Raw genomic sequence first — 22368 nt, 5'->3', positions numbered from 1 at the left:
TAGCCGGAAGACTAGTCACTTACAATAGTCTTAGCTGGATTTCAGAAGTAAGATACAATATAGCAATCTACCAGGTAGTTTTGATCCTGTGCTACCAGGAGGGAACTGTTGAGAATATAGCAATTGGAAGGAAAAGGTTTGAATCTTTCTTAAAGATATTTTAGAGCTAGCCAGACATGCAGATATTCCATATCCATTTTAAGCATCTACTTTTAATAATCCGATAGATTAAAACACTTTAATTCTCTTCCGTGCAGCTCTCCTAGACATATGTAGTTTGAATTACTAAATGGAGAGGGGTGCGTGCAATGCCACTAATGGAAGCATGGGTTACATTTGCTTGTCGAGAGTAATGAGCACAAAGGAAGGAAGTGAGACACGGGGAAAAAAACGTGAACAGGAAGAAAAAAACGTGATAAGTGATCATGTAGCTGGTTTTATAAAACATCTTAAGTTTATTAAAGGTATTGCATGATAAATAAGTCTGTGCAACAAAAGGTTGAAAGAAGACACTTCACTATTCGACTCTGAGGTATAGTACGACCCACAATGACAATCTAATAAACTGAATTATACACCAGCACCACAACGGTAAGGTGAAGCTCACAAAACAAGAAAATCAATGCAAAGTGTCACTTACTCCACAACCAGGGCATTTGCACAAATCACAAAGGGTATCTCGTAATTCCAGGCAATCAATAGTCTTTACAGACTTCAAGAACAAGGTATTCTCATATCCCAAAGTCATCCTAACAAAAGAATCTTTACAAAAGTTATTCGGATTTAAAATCAAAGACTGAAGACAAGGCTTTTCCAAACACACCCATGCTTACCTCACCTATAAGTATCTTACATAATTCTTTCATACCTTGTACAAACCAAGGAACAGCAACAGAAACACACTATATTAAGTCACTGCTTTAAGAAGATAGAAATAAAAAAAGTCAAACCTACATTTCAACACTAATAAATCTGTAACAAAGAAATGTCAATTAACAGAAAGCCCAAAGATAAACCTTCTAAAACATTGGAACCGCTATAGTGATAAGACTAAAGTTGCTCAATACTCACTTGTGTAAATATTTAAGAAGTTATTTCTTGAACAACATTCATGTTAGGTTAATATGTATATTAATATGTACAGAAGTACGCAAATGTAAAGCTCATTACTATATTGACATGAGGTAAAAATTTACAAAGAATATAAGGACTTGCCTTATTTCAAAATAATGAAATTAATTAAGATTTATAAATGGTACCTCTATCACTCGATATCCATAAAGGAATCTCAGCACCAAGTTTGGCAATACACGTTAGAAGTAATTCTCAACCCATTCCATCAGTGCAAGTGCCTCTTTCCACTGCTGGTAGGCAGTCTATTTTCTAGCAGATGCTTCTGGCAGCAAGGTCTCTTTCCATTCATGTCTCATGATGGAATACACAACTTACTGTTGTTTCCTGTGATGATGCAGATCCCAAAAGTCCCTCTGCACTCTAGGACAGCTCCAACTGCCCTGCTGCATATCCTCAGTTCCTTTTTCTTTCTTTCCTTTGTCCGTTCAAAGAATTGAAATCAAGCAGCCTGGATTAAACAGGACATACTACTTGTAGTTTCCTGCTTCCTTGGTACTTCAACCGACTCAACCTACTAGTGAAAGGGTCATTGGTTATAGACGGCAACACTCCCACCCCAACACACAAGGAATGGCAGCAATACTGTTTGCTGACAGCACTTCGATTGGGAGGCTCTAGCTCTTGATGTCATTGTTCGCTACCCATCAGTAGGAAACACAAATGTGCAGGCATTCGTCACAAATTGTACCATTCAAGAGTAGCAACATATGTTGCATTAGAGCTCATGACAAATAATACATGAATTACCTTCGTCTTAACACCACCAGCTAAGTAAGCCACTAACTCCCATTCGCCGTCCTCAATCAAATTATTTACATTCTAGAAAGAACAGCCCACATTTGATTTTCCTCACAACCTTTACTTCCCAGACTTATTTTAAACATGTTTCAGCAATTCTGCATACTCTATAAGTATATACGGGAAAGTTATTTCTTGGTTTAACGTGAATGTAAGCCTCTCTTAGCAACGGTTACAAATAGCCATTGTTTAATTGGAAAAAATAAAATCACACTTTCTTTAAAAACAATAATGGGTAACCCAATTTGGTGTGAAATTCTACCACACGTTTAGGATGGACGAAAAAGTGTATAAGTAGGTGACCTATTTTACGCCAATAGAGGAGTTAATTTTCATGTTTGCAGCACGGTGTTTGTTATGTGAAAAGATCAGTATTCCATCTACTGTCACTCTCCATGTGAACTCAGACACTGAAGGTTCAGAACGAGAACTCTGCCAACACAAAGAAAAAAAAGCTACAGAACGCAGAAAATCCAATTAAGAGGATTTCTTAAGCTCTACGGACTCACTATTACCATTCCAATCAGAGGCCGACAAGCTGCCAGGGGCGGCTGCTGGAAAGAGTGCACTGCGGTCAGACTCCGCTCTAAGAACAGGACCTGGAGCCTGGCAGCCCAGGGGTATTAACAAAAGGAGCTTTTACACTCTATTAGGAGTTGTGCGCTTTTAGTTCATTTTACAGGGTCAGGGGTCCTGTAGATTTCCCTCCCCAAGTCACCACTCCGTATAACCTCAGCCCAAGGGACTCCGATCACAAGACATTGGCTAGCCATGTGAGAACGGGAATACTATTGCTGGGAATAAACAAAAAACATTTTGAAACTATCTATGATTCAACAACATGGGTGAGCAACGTACAGGTAAATAAAACTGTATAATCACTAAAGCCTGATATGGAGCATTTATAGAACAAGACCCATGCACTATTTCCTACTATATAGCTTTCTTAAAGTCGAACAAAATCTACACTGAAATTAATATGCTACCAATATTTTAAAATATACTTAGAAAGGGCCTTGGCTCCTCCCAGAGTAGTATTTCTCTTTCACCTCATGATACGGGCTGTTGTATTTTTCCAAATCCAGTGGAGTGATTTCATTATTGCATTAAAGCACCCGAAATCACCACACATTAAATTAGCTCTCTTCGTTACCGTTCATTGCATAAAGAAAGCAGTTTTTTTGCTTCGGTTTTTTTCACTGCAGCAGTGTTTTTTTAAACTAAATGTTTAAGACTCAAAACGCGAGTCAGATCAATCAGCTTTGCCACCACTTTTTTTTCTTTTAAAGTAGCATTTTTTGATACCATTACATTGTGCAACAAATATTTTGCCAGGTGGAATTTTTTTTTTGTGGGGGGGAGGGAGGGGGGATGTGGGGGGGGAGGGGGGTCACACAGCCCAGTTTCAACCACGGCCCATGTTGTGGTCATTAGATCGCTCAAAAGTATAACCTGTAATTGACATTTTAGGACTGCCTGTTGTGGCACAGACAGCCTGAAATCACTTTCAAGATGCAGGATGTAAAGCATTAATCACAGATCTTATGGTCTGTTTGTCAGGCAGGGAGGGCGTAGTGTAGCACTGCTCGTAGCTGTGATGATCAATAGTCTGATTGCACCCAGTTATCAGTTTCTAGTGGAATATTCTGCATGCTCGAAAAATCTAACTACTCATACAGACATTGTGCTACTGAATCAAACTTCAAATAGAGTTTATCATGCACGGCAAAAAAACACGGTCCACTGTTAAGCTTCCTCATTTCTTCAAGGACACTTTGCCTCCTATCTCGCGCAGAAACTTTGTAATAACTTGCTGGCTTCCATAAATGTTCTCCTGAAGCCAAAGAATTAGTGATACTAAAATGTAGCAGTGAAAGTCTGAACAATGCTTTTTGTGTTGCTCTGGCCTTTCACTCTCTATTAGTGTGATGAGCATAATATGTCGCACAGATTTAACAATCACAGAGTCATGTGCTGCTACATCAATGTTTAAGTTAAGAGGCTCTCGACTATCAGAAAATAATGGGGTACGTAGTCCAAGGCCCAATTAAAACATCCACAGGGAACTGAAAAGGAAGGATAAATCTATGAGATCGCCTTATTTTAACCCACAGTACTCTTACTGTTCTCTGCATATGACCCATATAGAGTTACCCTTGTTAACTTCACCATCGATCCCATTTCAAGGAATGGTATCAACAAAGCTGCAAGTGCTTTTAGAGCAGCACTGCATCTCAAAGACCACCGCACTATGTCAGTGTAAAGGGAACTTTACAAAGAAACCGAATTATAGAAAGTTCAGATAGTGCTATAACATATTTGTTGGTCTGGCGTTAACCGGGGCAGAGATGGACTTGGAAAGGCTTAGGAAAACAGAACAACAAATAACACAATCACTGCAGAACACTGTGTAACAACCCTAGTTAAAGGAGGGGCGGGAGTTGCTACATGCACCATAGATTAAAAATCCACAATTTTGTCAAACCTCCTATTTTACTACCACTCAGTATTATCAGCAATACACCCCAAATTTGAGGCCAGTCAAACAGAATGGGTCAGATTCGAGTCTAAGCACTTCATTCACAGCAACCAAGTATCTGCTAGTTTATCAGAGGCAGGAGCAAGACCGGGACTTCTTCAGAGGCCCTCCAGGCAAAGTTGTGACCGACTCTCCCACAGTCATCTAGGACTTGCAGAGGCATGACCAGTAAATAAACCTCTCGATTTCCCAGTGGGCCTCTGAACAGCAGCACCGGACCACGAAAGCCTGCAGGCAGTAATCACCATTTATTTTTAATGTATACAAATCTCATCACCTAACTCTTCAGTAATAAGCCTAGGAAAAGCCACGCTTGTTGCTCGAAGGCTACCCTGAGGGCAGCCTGGTGCATGTACTAGTAAACTACCAGGCAAACTCTTCAAAAGGGGGTTCTTAGAAGAGATTATTAATAGAAAGGAAATTAGGTCTCGGAGGAGAGTTAGGGCAATGATGCAGAGGTTTATCTTGCTGTGCTGTGGAGAGAATTCCTCCAGAGATTTAAGCCATAAATAATAAATCATGAAATCTGCCAGAGAGTCTCCCCGGGGGCAGGGAAGCATAAGATACTGGACAAATGCGGTTGTGCAACAAACAACAATAAAAATTAAACTATTGGCAAAAGAAACGACATTCTAGTAAGTGAGGAGCTGGGGTCACGGATATTAACTTGCACAGCGCGCTTTGCTCGGGAGATCAGGTTTCTCAAAGCGTTACTCGGCAAGAACCACAGGAACCGACACCTCACTCACCACAAGCCTCTCGTCTGCAAGTCAAACAGCACTAACCATACAAACACGACTCAAAGGAATCCTACACATTATTAATCAGAGGTTGATAAACTGCCCAGTCAATGGAACAGCAGAACATGGCCGCACAGAATGTACATGGTCACACCTAGAACGGACATCTTCTGAAAAGTATTCGGCCAGCTATTTAATGGTAGCTTCGTTCCAAGCACGCTTTGCTGCTCCCTGATAGAACAGCAGCAGAATAGACCAGCATCAATTTATTTCAAGAGTAGGAAGTGTTCTCACGGACATGCCCGAAAGAGCAGTCTTAAAAGCATATGGAAAAGCTGCAATTATACTAAAAGTGAGGTCAGAAAAACACAGTGGGCGTAGTCAGAATGGAGCTGCTCGAAATGGGCACACTGGGCAGTGGCTTCAAAAAGACGCCATGGTAAGAGTGAAAATAAACCTGGTCATAACCGGTATGGCTGGCAAGAGCACGCTCCAGTCTCTAAAACTAGGGCAACGTGTTACCGATGCAACCCATACACCTTATACACACCACACCAGTGCCCCTTCTCAGGGATATCCGGGTGGTCGCCGTAAGAGAAACCACTCTGAAGAACTCGGAGAAGATAAGTATTCTTTTGGGGGGAGGGGGGAAATCCATTGATGATTTTACGTACTTCTGCAATATATATGTATACACACACACACACACACACACACACACATATATATATATATATACACATACACACACATATACACAGATTATATATTTATATATATACATACACACACGCTTGCTAAAGTGCTTCATAACTTCTGTCTTTTTTTATTTTCAGTGTGTGGAAGAAAACTACAAGAGTTTCACTGCTAGGACATGGTTTGCTTCTCAAATTAGTAGAGCCGGTGACTCCTGACAAAGGATCGGTCATGTTTGAGTGTATGTCATCATGGCAATCTTTGGGGACATGCAGCTACGTGAATAGATATGCAACTATAGTTGCAGTTAGGATGACGACATGTGCAAGGATGCAAGAGAAAAATCCTGGGCAAAGGTATATGAGAAACTTAAAACCTAGTGTTAAGTCTTTAGAAAGGATTCAGGTCTCCAAGCTATTGGTATGAGACACCTCTCGATAGGGTCAGATTATAGGTCAGAGAGTCGCTAGATCCGAGGACCTATGGCTAAGCACATCAGTGCATACCAAGGGTGTTCAGTGTTTCCCAACAGTTTCCTCTCAAATTGTACTCGTTTAGTTCACCTACAAAATTAAGTCACATATAGCGTATATTGGTAGAATGTACAAATATTGGCAACAAAAAAAACGTTGGTTGTGAGTCCCTTTAATGAGACAACTGTGAACATACCCAATTTCGGAGCAAGAAGGCATAGGCACAAATGAAGCATAACATTACAAAATAGATTTCATTCAAGTAAAGGACTGTAAATCAAACAAATTTAAAAGAAGAATTTTCATTCTAAATTTTGTTAATTGGTCAGTACCAGTTTTGATCAAAATGACAGGAACTGGTGGGTACCGTGTTATTTATTTAACTTTAAATTTAAGGCGCAGGTAAACTGATGTCACAGCGTGCTTTAAATGCTTGCCTGGCTCAGTCTAAATCATTCAGCGGCCTCAACTTACCAAGTTCTTTAGAGCCTTGGCTTTCACTGGCCAATTCTCCCATTTTAACCAGAGCATCAAAGTAGCCTTTTGCTGCAAACGTTACACCTAAAAAGAAAATACAAAATAAAAATTGCACAGTTTCTTACAATGATCAAAAAAAGAAAAGCATAGAAATATGGGACTAGGGTTTTCATCTTTAGCATACTGCTAGCTGCAAAGGGAAAGAGACAGATTGTGGAAAGGATCTCATTTTTTTTGTCACATCAGGATGCAAACAACAATATAATTTGCTTATAGTTCAATACACGGAACCCCCACTTCCCGTTTTGTCCATTCCACAAGACATTTCAGCAATTTGTAGGTTGTTTGGATGGTGGACCTTCATAGCCTTTCTAACTTTTAAGACGTGTATTGATTAACTGTACAGCATTTTCGCTCTATGGAAAGAACATGGATGAAAAGACCACAGTACCAATCGGGTGAAAAAAATAATAAAGGTTGCATTTGGTGTCACTGAGAACCGGACACAGGTCCAAACAAAAAAATTGCTTGCTCTGCTGTAGCAAATGTTTCTCCAACATTAGTATTTCTTACATATTTGGCTAAATAATGAATTTGCACCATCTTCAGATACTGAATCTGTATGTAGTCTCTCCAAGTAATCCGAACCCAGTCCTCCAACTGCCCGTAGTAAAGCCTCCAAAAACGCTGCTCCTATTGTACATTTAATTTCAGATCATGCAAAATAAGTTAAACAGCCAAGGTAGAAAGATTGGGAAGAGGAGGGAAGGTGGTAGAAAGAGGGTCCCTATGTTATGTTATGTTATGTTAAGGGGGGTGCTTCTATAGCGCACGGCTACTCCGAGGAGTGTCCCGGCGCTGCAAGAGCCTCAGCAAGTCCAGAAAGGGTGAAAAACGGATGAGTGACAGAAAGTAGCTCAACAAGCAAAGATATTACAGGAAAAGGAAGGTCTTCAGATCCTTGCTGAAAGCTAAGAGAGTGGAGCTAGATCTCAAGCAGTATGGGAGATCATTCCAAAGCTTCGGGGCAAGATGTTTAAAAGAGCGCCCGCCACAGCGAGCACGCCGGATCATGGGAGTAACTGCCTTGGCCTGGAAGGCAGAGCGCAAGGATCTGGATGGAGAGTAGAAGCAGACCCATTTCTGAAGATAGCGGGCACCTATACCATGCAAAGCTTTGCATGCGATGGTCAGGGCCTTAAAGATGATACGCTTCTTCAGGGGGAGCCAGTGGAGAGTCTTGAGAAGCTCACTGGCCCTTGCTCTTCTGGGGAGGCCAAAGATGGCCCGAGCTGCCGAATTCTGAACCACCTGAAGACGTGACAGGAGGTAGTCCGGCAGGCCAAGGTAGAGAACATTAGAATAGTCCAGCCTGGAGATGATAAGGGCCTGGACTGTGATCTTCCTGTGTTCCAAGGATAGAAACGGCAGGAACTTCCTAAGCCTCTTTAGTGTGGCAAAACATTTGCCAACTAATCCTGACAATTGGGTCCCAAAAGAGAGACAATTGTCAACCTGGATGCCCAGGTTTTTTGCGATCCCTGAATCGCCCGTAGGGGGAAACATGTCTGCCGGCCACCAATCTTTCCATTTAGGATTAGCGGGGCAGCCGAAGAACAAAACCTCGGATTTATCGGAGTTGCACTTGAGGCAGTGCCAACTAAACCAGTCAAACACAGCCCCAAGGCAACCCCGGATGGACGCCCCGTCAAAATCCTGTCCCTTGTCACAAGTGAACAGGAGTTGAGTGTCGTCAGCATATGACACAATCTGAGCCCCAAAACTCTCCGCAAGTGCCGCCAGAGGGGTCATGTAGATATTAAAGAGTGAGGGGCTCAGAATTGAGCCCTGTGGCACTCCGACCTCGAGAGACGGCATTGCGGCAGAGAAAGGTGGAGCCCAGATCATTTGCTGACGGCCAGTGAGGAAAGACCTGAACCATCCGAACACCGTCCCCCTAAGACCTATCTCCCAGAGTCTAGATAGGAGACGGTCGTGGGGAACGGTGTCAAAGGCCGCCGAAAGGTCTAGCATCACCAGCAAGGCCTTTCCTCCCCTATCCAAGGTCTCTCTGATTACCTCAGTGATCTCCAACAATGCTGTTTCCGTGCTCAAATTTGAGCGGAAACCCGATTGGGATCTATGCAAGATGTCATGGGATTCCAGAAAGTGGGACAGGGTGGAGTGGACATGTTTCTCGGCCACTTTCGCCAATGCTGGCAAAAGAGAGATGGGTCGGTAGTTAAGATGAAGATCCGGGTTCAGATTAGCTTTCTTCAGAAGGGGCAGAATGAGGGCCTGCTTCCAAGCTTGGGGGACTACACCAGTGTTGAACGAGAGATTAAGAATAGGGTTGATAAGGTGATTAAGAGTAGGGGCCATGCGTGCCAAGAATTTGGCAGGGCACGGGTCCAGGGGAGAACCAGATTTTAGTTTGGAAAGCAGGTCAAGGGAAGACTCAAAGGATAGTGGAGGGAAGTTCCAGAGGGAGGGAGTGGAAAATGACTGCGGGGGGGTCAGAGGATCCTACGCAGGGAAGGGGGTCCAGGGTGGCGGATCCGAAGGAGACCTGGATGGCCCTAATTTTGTTAGTGAAAAAATTTGCCAATTCGGTGATCCAGGACTCAGAATGAGTCAGTTTGGGAGAGGCCCAGGAAGGGGAGATGAAATCCTTAACTATTTTAAAGATTTCCTTACAGGAGTTGGAAGCACCATTGATTTTGCTGGCCAGATAGGATTTTTTGTAAACTATAATGTCTTGATGATAGTCCCTGATCCGAGCACTATAGATTTCTTTGGCACTGGTGTCGTAACATTTGCGCCAGATCCGTTGGGCTTGTTTGCAAAGTCGGCGTTTAGCGGCCAGAGCCGGCGAAAACCACGGGGCAGAAGATCTAACTGAGCGTGGCTTTGGCAGAACGGGAGGGGCAAGGATGGTTAGTTGTTGTGTCAGCCAATTCTGAAGAAGATCTAGATCGATTGCAAGCGAACCAGTAAGTGGGCAAGGATGAGTCTCAAGAGCCTTGTGCAGTATAGCTGGAGAAATATGCTCAAAAGCCCTAGAAGGGCGCGCATCCCGCCAGAGTCCGTAAGCAGATTTCTTAATGGTAAGGCGGATCTCAAAGTCCGCTAAGAAGTGGTCTGACCACAAAACAGGGGCGAGGGAGGTCAGGACGATAGGGGCAGTAGAGAAAATTTGATCTAAAATGTGCCCTTTACAGTGAGTTGGTGATCCGAGGTATGGCAGAAGCTGAAGGGCAGATGTAATGTCTTTAAGTTTAAAACTGTCCGGGTCGTCCTCCTTATCCATATGGATATTGAAGTCGCCCAACAACAGACAGTGGTCAGTGCTGAGGCACAATATGGAGATCACTGCATGGAGTTCTTCAAGGAAGGTGCCAATAGGGCCAGGGGGTCTATAGACCAATAGACCAATACAAGATTGATGAGAGGAAAGAGAGAGGGAGAAGGCCAGAACTTCACAGCCTGTGATGTCGTCCACTGGAATAATGGAACAGGCAATACTCCTGTCAATGACCAGTGCGACACCACCCCCCTTTCCCTTGACTCTATCTTTCCTGTATATCACATGGCTCGGGGGGATGGCGCAGGCGATGTCCGGTCCCGCGCCCTCCCCCAGCCAAGTTTCAGTTAAGAATAGACAGTGAGGTCTAGAGTCAGTCAGGAGGCTGTAAATATCAGCTGCATGCTTGCTTAAAGATCTAGTATTAAGCAGCATGCCCCTAATAGTAGGAGAGGGAGAGGTCGGGGGGGGTCAGAGAGGTGATGCGGCGATCGCCAGGTTGCCAGCCACATGCCGGACATGTGTTGAGCGAGCGGTGCGGTTTGGGGAAGACGGCCGCACATGACTCATTAGTGTATCTCAGAGCAAAAAGCTCGTCCCTTGTAAACGATGCCATCCCAAAGGAGCACCCAAAGGAAAAGGCCCACGCCCTGGAGCCTCCGGGACGCTGACTGGCGCAGACGGGCTTTCCTTCGGCGCTCCTTAGGCGCTTCCGCAGCGCGCGTCCGCTGCGCGGAGAGAGCTTAGTTTTAAGGCGTCGCTGGCAGTCCGGTGCGAAGCTGCACCACTAGACTGCGACCAATGCAACAGCCTACCCCCAAGATGGCCGCCACCAAATGCTCGTCAGCAGGTCCCCGGGATTCCCTGAGCACCTCTATGTGCCGTTTGGAAGACTGGGAAAGCTGCAAGCAGGGTAGCGCGGCGCTAAAGTGAAGAGATGCAGGTAAGGGAAGGACTATTTAAAAAGAGTACAGAGCTCTAAAGGTCACCTATGCTGAACTATAGAAGCTATTAATGCCAAAGAAATAATGGGTACAGGTTAGCAACTTCTCCAGCATTTTGGCTTCCAGTTTCCCCACATACTTGGTTGACAGGTGAAACCAAGCATTGAAAGTCTACAGGCAGGTTATCGAGAGAGCTCTTCATGGACGAGCTGAGAAATGGCCAACCTAATTCACTGCCCAGGCAATTACGTTTTTGGAAAGGGAGAAGCAATCGGTCTGTGGTGTCATCACACATTTCTGGCAATGTGGTGTGTCACAACTGAGATGCTGTCAGTGTCTTCATTTACAATGCGAGATGAGTGTTCTAAAAGTTAATAGTTTACATGAAGTTATTAAAGATAAAAGCCAGTGTTTTTTTAACTTTATTAACAGACAGAGCAACAACTAATGTGCCATCACATAACACAGGAGGAATTCTGATGGCTAGTTATGGAAGTAACAGATGGAGAACCAGCAGGTGGAAGATTCACAGCGAAAGCAAAGCATTACTATGTAAGTCATCAACAACTTTAAAAACCTCCAACTGATCCTAAGAGTGAGCCATCCTTAACGAAGAAAAATATGAAAGCATGACTCACTCTTCTGGTAGAAGTTAAAAGTAATTTTTCAAGAAGTTTCATATAAATTCTATATGAGCTCAACAGGTAACAGGATCTACTATGAATTTTTATATAGCTAGACATTTTTCACGAGAGAGAATATGTGTTTAAGCCATATAAAAAAAGGATTTCATGAGGGGAACTCAAATTATGAGCTAAGAAAAGTCAATTTTCCATTCAAATTGATAGCTGAAAGATAACCTGTAATGAATCAAAAAACAGGCTGCTGCCCTTGCAATAATTATCAGATATAGAGGAGTCTGGTAACAAGAGAAAACACAGATTGAATAAAACCGTTCACACATCAAATTGCAAATTTAAACATTTCCACACAGGCCTGACAGCAGTGAAAATGTCCAAATGATCAGATTTTTAGGAGTCACGCTGCAAAGTTCATCAATGGTGGATTTTAATTGTGCACAGTTATGTCGTTAAGAAATAAAAGAGCTTGTTAAGTAGCTGAATAGACAGTTCTTTCAAAGTTAGCTGCTCAAGGTACCACGTGTTCAACACAAACATTTGCCCCAGTATTAGCTGGGTGGGAATTCTGAATCACTCTTTAAGTGGGTTGGAGAAAATGTTATGCAAGGGCTCTATTTTGCCACAAAAAAAATTTGGCACCAACGAGCTTCTGCGCTAGAGTCCATATTTGTTGCAAATCTGTGTTTTTCGATGCCTTTGAGTGGGAAAATTTATACTCTACAACACTCAGAGTCCAAAGCATACCTTTAGGATATTATTGTTTGATATCAATAGCCACTTCTCCCCTTTAGTGAAATCCTCTGCATAAAGTTTCTGTGTCAGCTTTGCAAAGTTATACAATTGATGGCTGTGGATGATGCATCAAATTTCTTTTTCTTTCATTGGTCAGAAGCCTGCAACCATAAAACCTAGTGGATGTGTTGCTATTCAGTCCCACCGACCCCCGTCACCTGGTGTCCACTTTGATGTAACATTTTTTTTTTTTTTTTTTAGAGAGGACCAGGATGGGATCTTTTTAGATGTGTGGTTTCATGAGATAGTAAAATGGTAACATTTTCAAGACAGACCCCGGTTGACTAGGAGATGGGACAACAGGCATGTGTTTTAACTTCCACTTCAACCTCCCCGCAACCTCAGATGAAGAAGCTATTGAAAATTAAGTCTGAATGCAATCATATTCCCAGTTGTGTTGCGAAAACCCTTGACCAAAACTACCCAAAGGTCAGTCAGTATAAGTTGCTAACCTTTAGTGAGAAGTTAAGGCCAAAAGAGTTCTAAGAGATTGTGTTGTTTCCTTATAGTGAGACCGTTCCCCTTGATCACTGAATAAGATAGCTACTTTCACATAGTAATTATCCTCAAGTATGTAAAGGCTGACATCATTAAATTATGGATTCTCCCAAAAGCATTCATGAATACATCCCTTAATAATTAATGTGAAGAGGGGTAACCTATGGAGCTTCTTCAAAGCAGTTCTAAACCTTAACGAAGGAGGATTAAATTGATGAACATCATCTTTGATGAACTGTATAAAAAAAAGGCTTAGCTACAGGGCCTAGAGTATTTATTTGCATGAAGGTATATTTTTCGAACACTGAAATCATAAAGACTGAGGTTCTGTGAATAACTTGGGTGGTAACTCCACTAGCATACTTGGGCTGAATATTTCTGTTAAGTTGCAATTGTGGAGTGAAGTTAGTAAACAATACGGAAAGTCTGATCTAGTAAGCAAGGAATGTCTTCTATCCATAGTTTAATTTTAGTAACATTCTCTATTTCTCAAAAACAGTGGGCATTTGGCCACACTGCTGCAGCGTCTATTTTACAACTCACATCAAAAAGTAAATCCCTCAAACCAACAAGTTGTAACAAAAACTGAAGCTTTTGACCAAGCATATTTGAGAACGATGATCCAGGAGTAACTCCCGAAGCGAGATTCTTGTATGCTATTGAAGTGGGATAGGTAGGTTATGAATCAAGTTAGTTTCTTTTTATTATAATATTCACTTCTGTTCTTACCCTAAAAAAAGAATAGTGGATTCAATCTCGCGCCAACACTTATCTCATGGATTACAGCTAACATTCTTACTGCAAATGCTGCCCAGGTAATAAGCTCGTAGCACAACCCAGATGATGCTCAAGTCTACTTTGTGTCCATCAAACATTTGCTTCTCTCATGAAAAGCTCCTGATGCTAGGCTAGTTTATTGAAAAGGGAAAATTCAGCCTAAATGTTGGTGCACTCTAATGTGTGAAAAACGAAAATCAAAAAACAAATATTTCTCAGTAGAATTTAACCCAAGTGGAAGTATATACAGATAGGTTAGCAGAACCAGCATTTCAAAGGCAGGCTTTTAAAATGAAGACCAGACCTCCAATCGTGAAATTAAAACTCAAGGATCTATAAAGAGGAACAAAAATAACTATATCAAAGTCAGACCAGAGAAAGCTGCAGTGCTCTGCAGGAGGCAGTTTGCAGGAATGGTAGAGTTAAGAGGGCGGATTTCCTGGAATACTATCTCAAAGCCAGCCGTTAATAAGGGCTACTTGACACAAAACCTTTCTATGGAACATCCCACAGCTAACATGTGGGAAAAGGTTCTCCCTCCACATACAAAACAAACAAGTAATCAGGCTGCAACTATAGCCTTAGGTATGAAACTGATGCAGACATCCTCGGTATTAAAGAACTTCAAAACATTGTTTAGGATATGCTGCAAATGTTAGAAAAGGAACATTGCACAACCCAGGAGTGTTCCACTCTTGAAGATTTTGCTTTTTAGCTCTGTTTTAGGCGAAACTAGAGGACTAGTCTGGATTAGTCTGAAAAATGCTTCGGAGTATTTTTGACCATCAGGCGGAGGTGAAGACAGCTTTCCCCTTATCCACTGCCGTCCATTTAGCGAATATATTGGAATAAATATCTAGCACTCTTTCCCTTCCTTGAAAAAGGAACGGACAAAAGCAGCCACAAGGCCACCACGATTCTCTAACTGAAATACGGATTACTCTTAACCCTATTTGTAGGACTCACACCACGGCATGTAATGTGAGTGCCACTGAAAGAATGTGTGCAGTGTTTGAAACGGTCATATAGAACGTTTGTCACAGCTAGCAGAGTGGGAAAGAATCTTCTTTGAGAGCCAAACATGATCTGCAAACGTTCAAATAGTTCTCCTATGCCAGGATACCAACTCGACTACGGTACCTTCCTGGATGTACTGTTAGGAAACATATGGTTCCACCCTGGTGCTCTAATCCTCATTTCACATTGTGATAGAACAGAGGAGGTTGACATTACTAACAGAAATGCAAATCCACGCTAATTTAGAACTTCATTGAACGTAAAACAATAGTCCTAAACTAAATAAGACCAGCGGGGTGGTAAAGAATATGCAGGCAGACAGAGTCTCCACCGAAAAGATTAATAACAATGATAATTAGCTTATTCTTCTTATGATAACTTCTAGCTGAAGAACCTTATTTCATGAATCAATACCAAAGAGGTACTCCGCAAATGTTGGTCTCAGGATATAACTCAATCAAAAACCTTGACGTTCACGGAAGATAAGGCATTCATAGCTCAAAGGAGAGGTTTGAGAAAATAATGTGTAGAAAGTAACTGAACTGAATCCCACATAACCGTTCAATGGAAATATCATCTAAGAACACTGCCGGTTAGTGCTCAGGGAACAGCTTTGAAGTTGAAGTTAAAAGACTTGTAAAGGGCTCGGTCACCAGGCGGTTTCTTGGCGCTGGGGGACACATACCCATGAGAGTGGGAAGAGACAGCTTAGGACGGGAAAGCTCGTGAGAAGAGGAGGGTCTTGAGAGCTTTACGAAAGTCAGAATAGGAGGAGGAGGACCTAATGGGAAAGGGAGGGTGTTCCAGAAGGTGGGAGCCAGGGTGGAAAACCTCAGGCCCACCGATTTCTTCTTCCTGAAACGGGGAACAGATAGTAAAAATTGAGTGGAAGAGCGTAGATCCCCGCTTGGGACATGTGCTTTAATTTGGGAATTGACAAAAGCTGGTGCAGTTCCTGCTAGGGCCTGAAAAGTCATGCAGCCCATTTTGAAAAATGCACGTTCCCGAATAGGGAGCCAGTGCAGAGTTTGCAGCAGGGGAGTGACTTGATGAGACTTGGGGAGTTTGTAGATAAGCCAGGCTGCTTGGTTTTGAATAAGTTGGAGGCGCCGAAGGTCGTAGGCAGGAGCACCAGTGTACAAAATGTTGCCATGGCCAAAAGAATAATTTTTAAGGCAGAGATGGAAAAGAAACGTGAGATCTTGCGTATTGTGCGGAGGGTCAAAAAGCAAGAGGAGATTACAGAACTAATCTGAGAGTGCATAGTGAGATTGGTATTAAGATTGATCCCTAGTGTTTTAACAGAAAAAGAAGGCGAAGGAGAAGTGCCCAGGGACGGAGGCCAAAAAAGGGGGGTCTAGGGACAGGAGCTGCCACCTATAAGCACCAATTCGGTTTTATCCGGATTAAGTTTAAGGTGATTGCAGTTCATCCAGTCCCTGATAAAAATCATAGTAGATTGAAAATTATGGACAGACGCCGGGGAAGAAGAGAGATTGAAAAATCAACTGGAGGTCATCGGCATAATTGAATACCGTGACCTCCATTTGCTGTAAAGCAAAAATGAGAGGAAAAATATATAGGTTAAACAAAAGAGGGGAAAGGGAAGAACCCAGTGGGACCCCACATTGAATGTTGCACGGGGGGCCGAGAAGTTAGCCAGATGGACGGCCTGAGTGCGATTCTTCAGGAAAGAAGCGAGCCACGCCAGGGCGGGACCCCTGATGCCGGCCGCTTTGACACAGGTGAGAAGAATGGAGTGATCAACCGTGTCAAAGGCGGCGGACAAATCAAGGAGAACCAGCGCCTGCGGCTGGTTAACATCCGCCCCTCCTCTAGGCTTGTCCAAAACGGAAAGAACTACTGATTCTTTGGAATGTGAAGGGTGGAAGCCAGCCTGACAAGGGGCTAGGAAGCAGCTCTCCTCAATGAATGCACTGAGGGCTTTGGTGACATGACATTCTAGGATCTTTCCCAAGAAAGGAAGAAGGGAAATGGGCCAAAAGTTGGAAAGAGGCAGAATCAGCACCAGGTTTCTTCAAGATAGGGATTATTGTGGCTGATATATGTGAATCAGGAACAAAACCCTGCGTAAGAGAATTGTTAAGAAAAGATAGAGGGGGAGAGGGGCAGGCAGAGAAAATCTCTCTCAGTATATGTGCCGGACAAACATCAGAAGAAGATCCTGATTTAACCCTAGTAAGCAGGGTCAGAAAAACTTCCTTAGTGATCATAGGTAATTGATCTAGGAGCAACGGGTTAAGCGGAGGTAGAGGGTTAAGAAAGGAAGGGGAAGGCAATGGGATGTTCGACTTGATAGCGATTTTCTCGATAAAATAATTGTTTAGAAATCACACAGGGATTGGGAAGGGGTTGATTTTAGGGTGGCTCTGTCTGAAGAGGCTAGCTCGTGGACTATGGAAAAGATTTGCTTCGGTTTGTTTTCAGCAAGGAGGACCTTGGAGGAAAAGTAGTCAGTTTTAGCACGACGGATCGCTCTTTTATAATCATTAAGGAGGGCGGCATACTGTGTTTTTAGGGTAGGACAGTAGTCGCGTCTCCAGTCTCCTGCCGTAGTGTGAGTTTTTTGTCTTTAAGCTCAGCACTGAACCATCTGTTCGCGTAATGAACGCGTTTTGTCCTGACGCGTCTAAGAGGGGCCACTTGGTCACAACCTTCTGAGAGCCATTTATTGATGGTAGCTACTTGAGAGGAGGGAGAGAGCCCTACCAGATTAGGGGGGGAGGCAGAAAGAGAGGAACAGAGTGTGGTTAGGTCTGCGCGGTTCCAGTTACGTGCCCAAGTGTTCCTAGGAAGAGGAGGTTTCTTGATGGAGCTTTGATTGAGGGAGAAAGACAAAGGAATGGTCCGACCAGGAGCAAGGAATAACCAGGGGAGAAGAAATGGAAGTATTAATTGACCAGACCTGGTCTAAAATGTGGCCGTGAACATGAGTGGGAGTAGAGACATGTGAGGTAAAATTTAAGTTAAGGAGCAGTTCTGTAAAATTTTTGGACATAGAATCCTCTAGAGGATCTGTAGGCCAGAAATTGAGACCACCAAGTACCAGAACAGAGGAGTTATTCACTACTAGAGTTGCCAGCAGTTCCTGAACTGCAGGGATGAAATGCGACATTTGCTGAGGTGGGCGATAAATAAGTACACAAGTAAGGGGAACCTGGAAAGAGGCCGACTGGCCGACCAGAAAGTCGACCGCCATAATGGAGGGGAATGATAACAGTTGGAAGTGGAGGGTGGAGCGAACAATCAGCGCCACCCCGCCTCTGGCCTTCCCCGCGGGCCGATCGGCAGGCAAGGCATAATAAGGGGGGGGGAGCCGCCAGCACATTCGGCAGGGAGTCTGGGCAAAACCATGTTTCTGTAAGAAACAGGTTGGGTTTATGAGTGTTCAAGATGGTGCTTGACAGCAGACCGAGTGTTTAGGAGAAAGGCAGAGATTACAGGGACAGGACAGGGGAGAGAGGGAGACCCCAACGTAGTGGTTGGAATAGGGGCCAGTCCGAACATTTCAGGGGGGAAGGGGTGGGAGGATTAAATTGACAAAAGCCGAGTTTCCTAATATGAGCAAGGGTAGGGGTACTAAGTGGCCAAAGGCCCCGACAGGAGCGGAGTTGCTCGGAGGAGTAAGTTAAAAAACGGGCATAAGGGGGTGCCCCTAGCCCCAACCGGGTGCAGACGGGCTTGCCTTTGGCACGCCACCGGCGCGCCCTCGCTGCACCCGTCCGCTGCGCGTGCGCATGGGGCGTCCCTTAAGTAGGTCTGGAGCGCGAGGAGTAAAGCGCTGACCTGTGATGCCCCTTTCAAGATGGCACCCGCAACCCCGTCAGCCCTCCAGTTACAAGCGGCACTCAGCCATGCCGGAACGAGGCTAGGGGAGCTGGCAAGCAGAGGTGAGAGTGTGCAGCTCAATGAAAAGTAGCAAACATATACAATTTAAAATTTTAGGTTAAAAAAAGAACAAAGGCGAGCCACAGCGCGCAACCACAGCTTGCTCAAACCCACTGCCACTGGGTTGGGTTGCATGCAGCTTTGACACAGCAAAGTGGGCACGACATCTGCTACACTGAATACTGATATACTCTTTTTAAAAGATGCACAGTCCGTTCCTGAGCTGCTCAGCACTCTTTTGGAACAGCATATCCAAAGCAAACTGACCAGCCAAGATATTACCAAAATCAACAACATGAAACTCAAATCCGGAAATAAGCAGGGGTGAGCTCCCCTTTTTCTTTGGCAAGGTATATAAAACCCAAAACAGTATGGAAAGAAGGGACAGACGCCTAATAGCACCTAGATGTCAGACAGAATGAGATAAGAGGCAGACACACCTAACAATCCTGTAACAGATCGAATTCACCACTGTTGCCATGACCTATGCATTCCCGTCAATAAGTGTCGCCTTCTGAAAAAGCAGAAGCACATAAACCAGTGACAGCCTTCCACAGGAAAGAAAGATTGAAGACACTTCGAAACAACCCCTTCACAAGTAAGAGATTGTACACTGTGAAACTGTAAGTTCCAAATCAATGAACTTTAGAACACAATTTTCATCCAGCAGTTTGTAGTACCGAAGAACAAAATGTACATTCAGTAGGGCAACTTATGCAAATCCCAGAATACAAGTCTAAGAACCTGCTCCAGGAACCACATGAGCATAAGAAGAGGGCAATCCACTCTCCTAACTTTCTCAGACCAACGGTCTGTCTGCCTGACAACGTTATTACCTGCGGATGGACAGAAAGATAATGTTGTTGAACATACAATCCCCATACAAGGCCCTTGCGCCCGCGTAGCAGTGCCAGCATAAATAAACATTCTTCCCATCAAGCAAATACGCTCCCATGAATGTGGTATTAAAATGGCCTGGCAGGGACGGCCAGGGAGAAGAGAGAAGAAAACTATTGCTTTTGGTCTCAGTACCCATCAAAGGCATCAGGCTAATCCTCCCCCAACCCTTTCCCTGTAGCCACAGTAAAGCACACACTGCTCTTAAAGAGGCCAGGAAGGGAAATGTCGCCTTTGAAGGATTCGTTTATAAATGCCTTTGAATTGCGATTTCTGTCAATGCTAGTCTTGACCTTTGCAACTGGCAAATGTAATTCAAAGACCTCAATCCCCTTCCATAGGGCTGCCTTAAAAGAAGGAATGAGCTCCTTAGGGACAGCCAACGGGCAATTGGGGCAACCCCAGTACTAATGTTGCTGGAGATCCGTAACCCCATAGAGGATCTGTATCAGAGTCTGAACAAGAGGTTTAAAAAAAAAAATCAAAAAAAAAAAAATCACCTCTTGTGAAAATGGCAGCCCCCTAACTGAAACCTGAAAAAATGTTACAGAAAGTCTAAGGCTGGTCTTCCTATGCATTTCACCTCTCTAAAACTGCTTCGCCCTTAGACAACTCCAAAACCGGAACCAGAACCAAATGTTGTGCGCACCATCGGTATCTGTGCCGATACTGAAAGAACTGTCGAGACTTCAGCGATAAAAGAGAGGGGTGACTTCAGGAGCATCAACAGACGTTCACTGGAACCAGGTTGTCCTGCAGGTGACTTAGGGCTCAAAAACACACCATAAGAAAAGTCTGAATGAAAGCGAACTGTTAAGCTGGGTCAGCAGGAGAGGAAAAGCTGGAGTAGATTCGGCAGCACCAGACACCTATCTGGAACAAAGCATGGAATAGAGCTCAGGTCCTGCAGATTAATCCTAAGAGGACATCTAGTTTAAAGTTGGGTAATGGCCCAACACATGCCCCGAGACCAGAAATGACACTGAGAGGAGTCCTCAGTTTGATCAGTCTTAAAGTTTGTGTTGAAAACTTACTGAATAACAAGGCTATCCCTTTCTATATCTTCCAAGAACAGGAGTTGAAGAGGTGACAAAACATTCATCATGGCCTCTAGACGTAAACAAGTTCCCTCCTAGTGCTAGATACCCATTGAATACATGAACCACAACGGTAAGCAGACCTGAAGGCATACAGAAGGTCCAGACTTCGGGAGCAGCAACGGCATTCCGAAAATGATTTCGGATGCTGACAGACAGCATTTATGATAACCTGACGTTTTTTATGATAAACATTTGCCCCAGGGCACTGAAATATAATATATGAAAATAAGTGCCATATGCAGCTCAATGATGTCAAATATGGGGACACACCAGAGCTGAGCAGAAGCTCAGACGTAACATATTAGCACAGGAGAGTTATTTCAACTTATCAGTATTCAGTCTTGCGACTGAACCAGATTTATCAGGTACAGAATCTGCAGGTAGCAGTAGCCATCAGAAAAAGGCAGACACAATACAGCCGTGGAAAACAAAAGCCTCTAAAGGACCACAAACAAAATCCAAAAAACGTGCCTAAAGTTGGTGAAAATGCAGTTGTTTGCACAAGACAAAATAAACTAACATGGTACTGCAGGAGCTTCCAGTATTTGTAAAGCGCGAACAAATCACCCCTAAGGGTCTCAAGGCACTGGGGGCCGTCGAGAGGATTAAGCAAGCTATTGCCCAGAGTGACACTGGGCTGAGCTGCCGCCGGAGCCGGGGATTAAACCGTGAGCACCGTGCTCCAGCGTCAGCTGCCCCAGCCGCTGCGCCACACCTCTCCCTTTACTACCTTGTAGCATCGAGGTTTGTGAAATGGCTGAAGTGAAGAACTGGTCATCAACATTAAATACAAAATATGAACCCATACATAAAAATATAGCATTCAGCTTATGGAAGATATCAAAACTGGAGAATATTTTAGGAAACTTTTCACCCAATAATAAAATGTAAAGTTTACTTTTCATTACCCTTTGTAGGTTCTACCTTACAGTCAACATGCAAACAACATCACAAATTACCAGCACAAAAAAAAAACAACATGGAAAGAAAAACACGTTACTCGCCGTGGAGATTCTGGTAGCCATTATTTCTCTACGCACCCTCTGCCTTCCCACTCACTGAAGTATCTTCAGATGTTATGAATGCTGGCCAGACCTCAATTATGCCAGGTTACACCCTTCCCCTCCCTCCAACAGCTTCCGAAAAAGAGAAGTAACAACTATCTATCACTAAAACAATCAAGCAGAGGAAATCCTCATTTTTGAGACAGGGTCTGAACCAAATATTGGACACTGGAGTAATAAATAACTCGACAGAAATAAGAGCAACCTAATAGCTACACAGCACTATAAGGGATTGCCCAAAAGAAAAACATGTAATTCTCCGATACTTTAGGCAGACGTTAACAAATACTTGCAAAATTGCTTTATCAGCCTCCAATTTAAAAATCACTAGCGGGTAAATGCTGACTTCCGTACAAAAACACACAAAACTGAAACAACATGCAACAATAAGTGAGACCTTCCGAGAATAAATTAGCGTAGGAATGATCTCATAGCGATTCAAAAAGGAAAAACAAACCTTTGCATAATTTCTATACGACCCGGTCATCAGATACCAGACACTATAAACAACCTAGCCTTGTTGGAAATAGGAGGTAAAAGCCGCCAAGGGTTCAACAATTCAGTCAAG

General features: G+C 43.6%; 1 protein-coding gene across 8 annotated transcripts in view; it reads right to left on the bottom strand.

The window, feature by feature from the left end:
• Nucleotides 1-22368, bottom strand: part of BAIAP2 (BAR/IMD domain containing adaptor protein 2) — a 494598-nt gene that overhangs the window by 374362 nt on the left and 97868 nt on the right. For all 8 annotated transcript variants that reach the window (XR_013598763.1, XR_013598762.1, XM_078654131.1 and 5 more), the window contains exon 3: nt 6855-6941. Coding sequence is in view for 6 of the 8 variants with exons in the window: in XM_078654131.1 (XP_078510257.1) it covers nt 6855-6941 (87 nt within the window). In the remaining 2 variants the exon portion in view is untranslated. The remainder of the gene's footprint in view (nt 1-6854; nt 6942-22368) is intronic.

The sequence above is a fragment of the Lissotriton helveticus genome, chromosome 7 (assembly GCF_964261635.1).
Source record: "Lissotriton helveticus chromosome 7, aLisHel1.1, whole genome shotgun sequence".
In the NCBI taxonomy this organism is placed as follows: Eukaryota; Metazoa; Chordata; class Amphibia; order Caudata; family Salamandridae; genus Lissotriton; species Lissotriton helveticus.
Note: the sequence above shows the minus strand (reverse complement) of the source record. Positions and strands in the feature narration are given on the sequence as shown.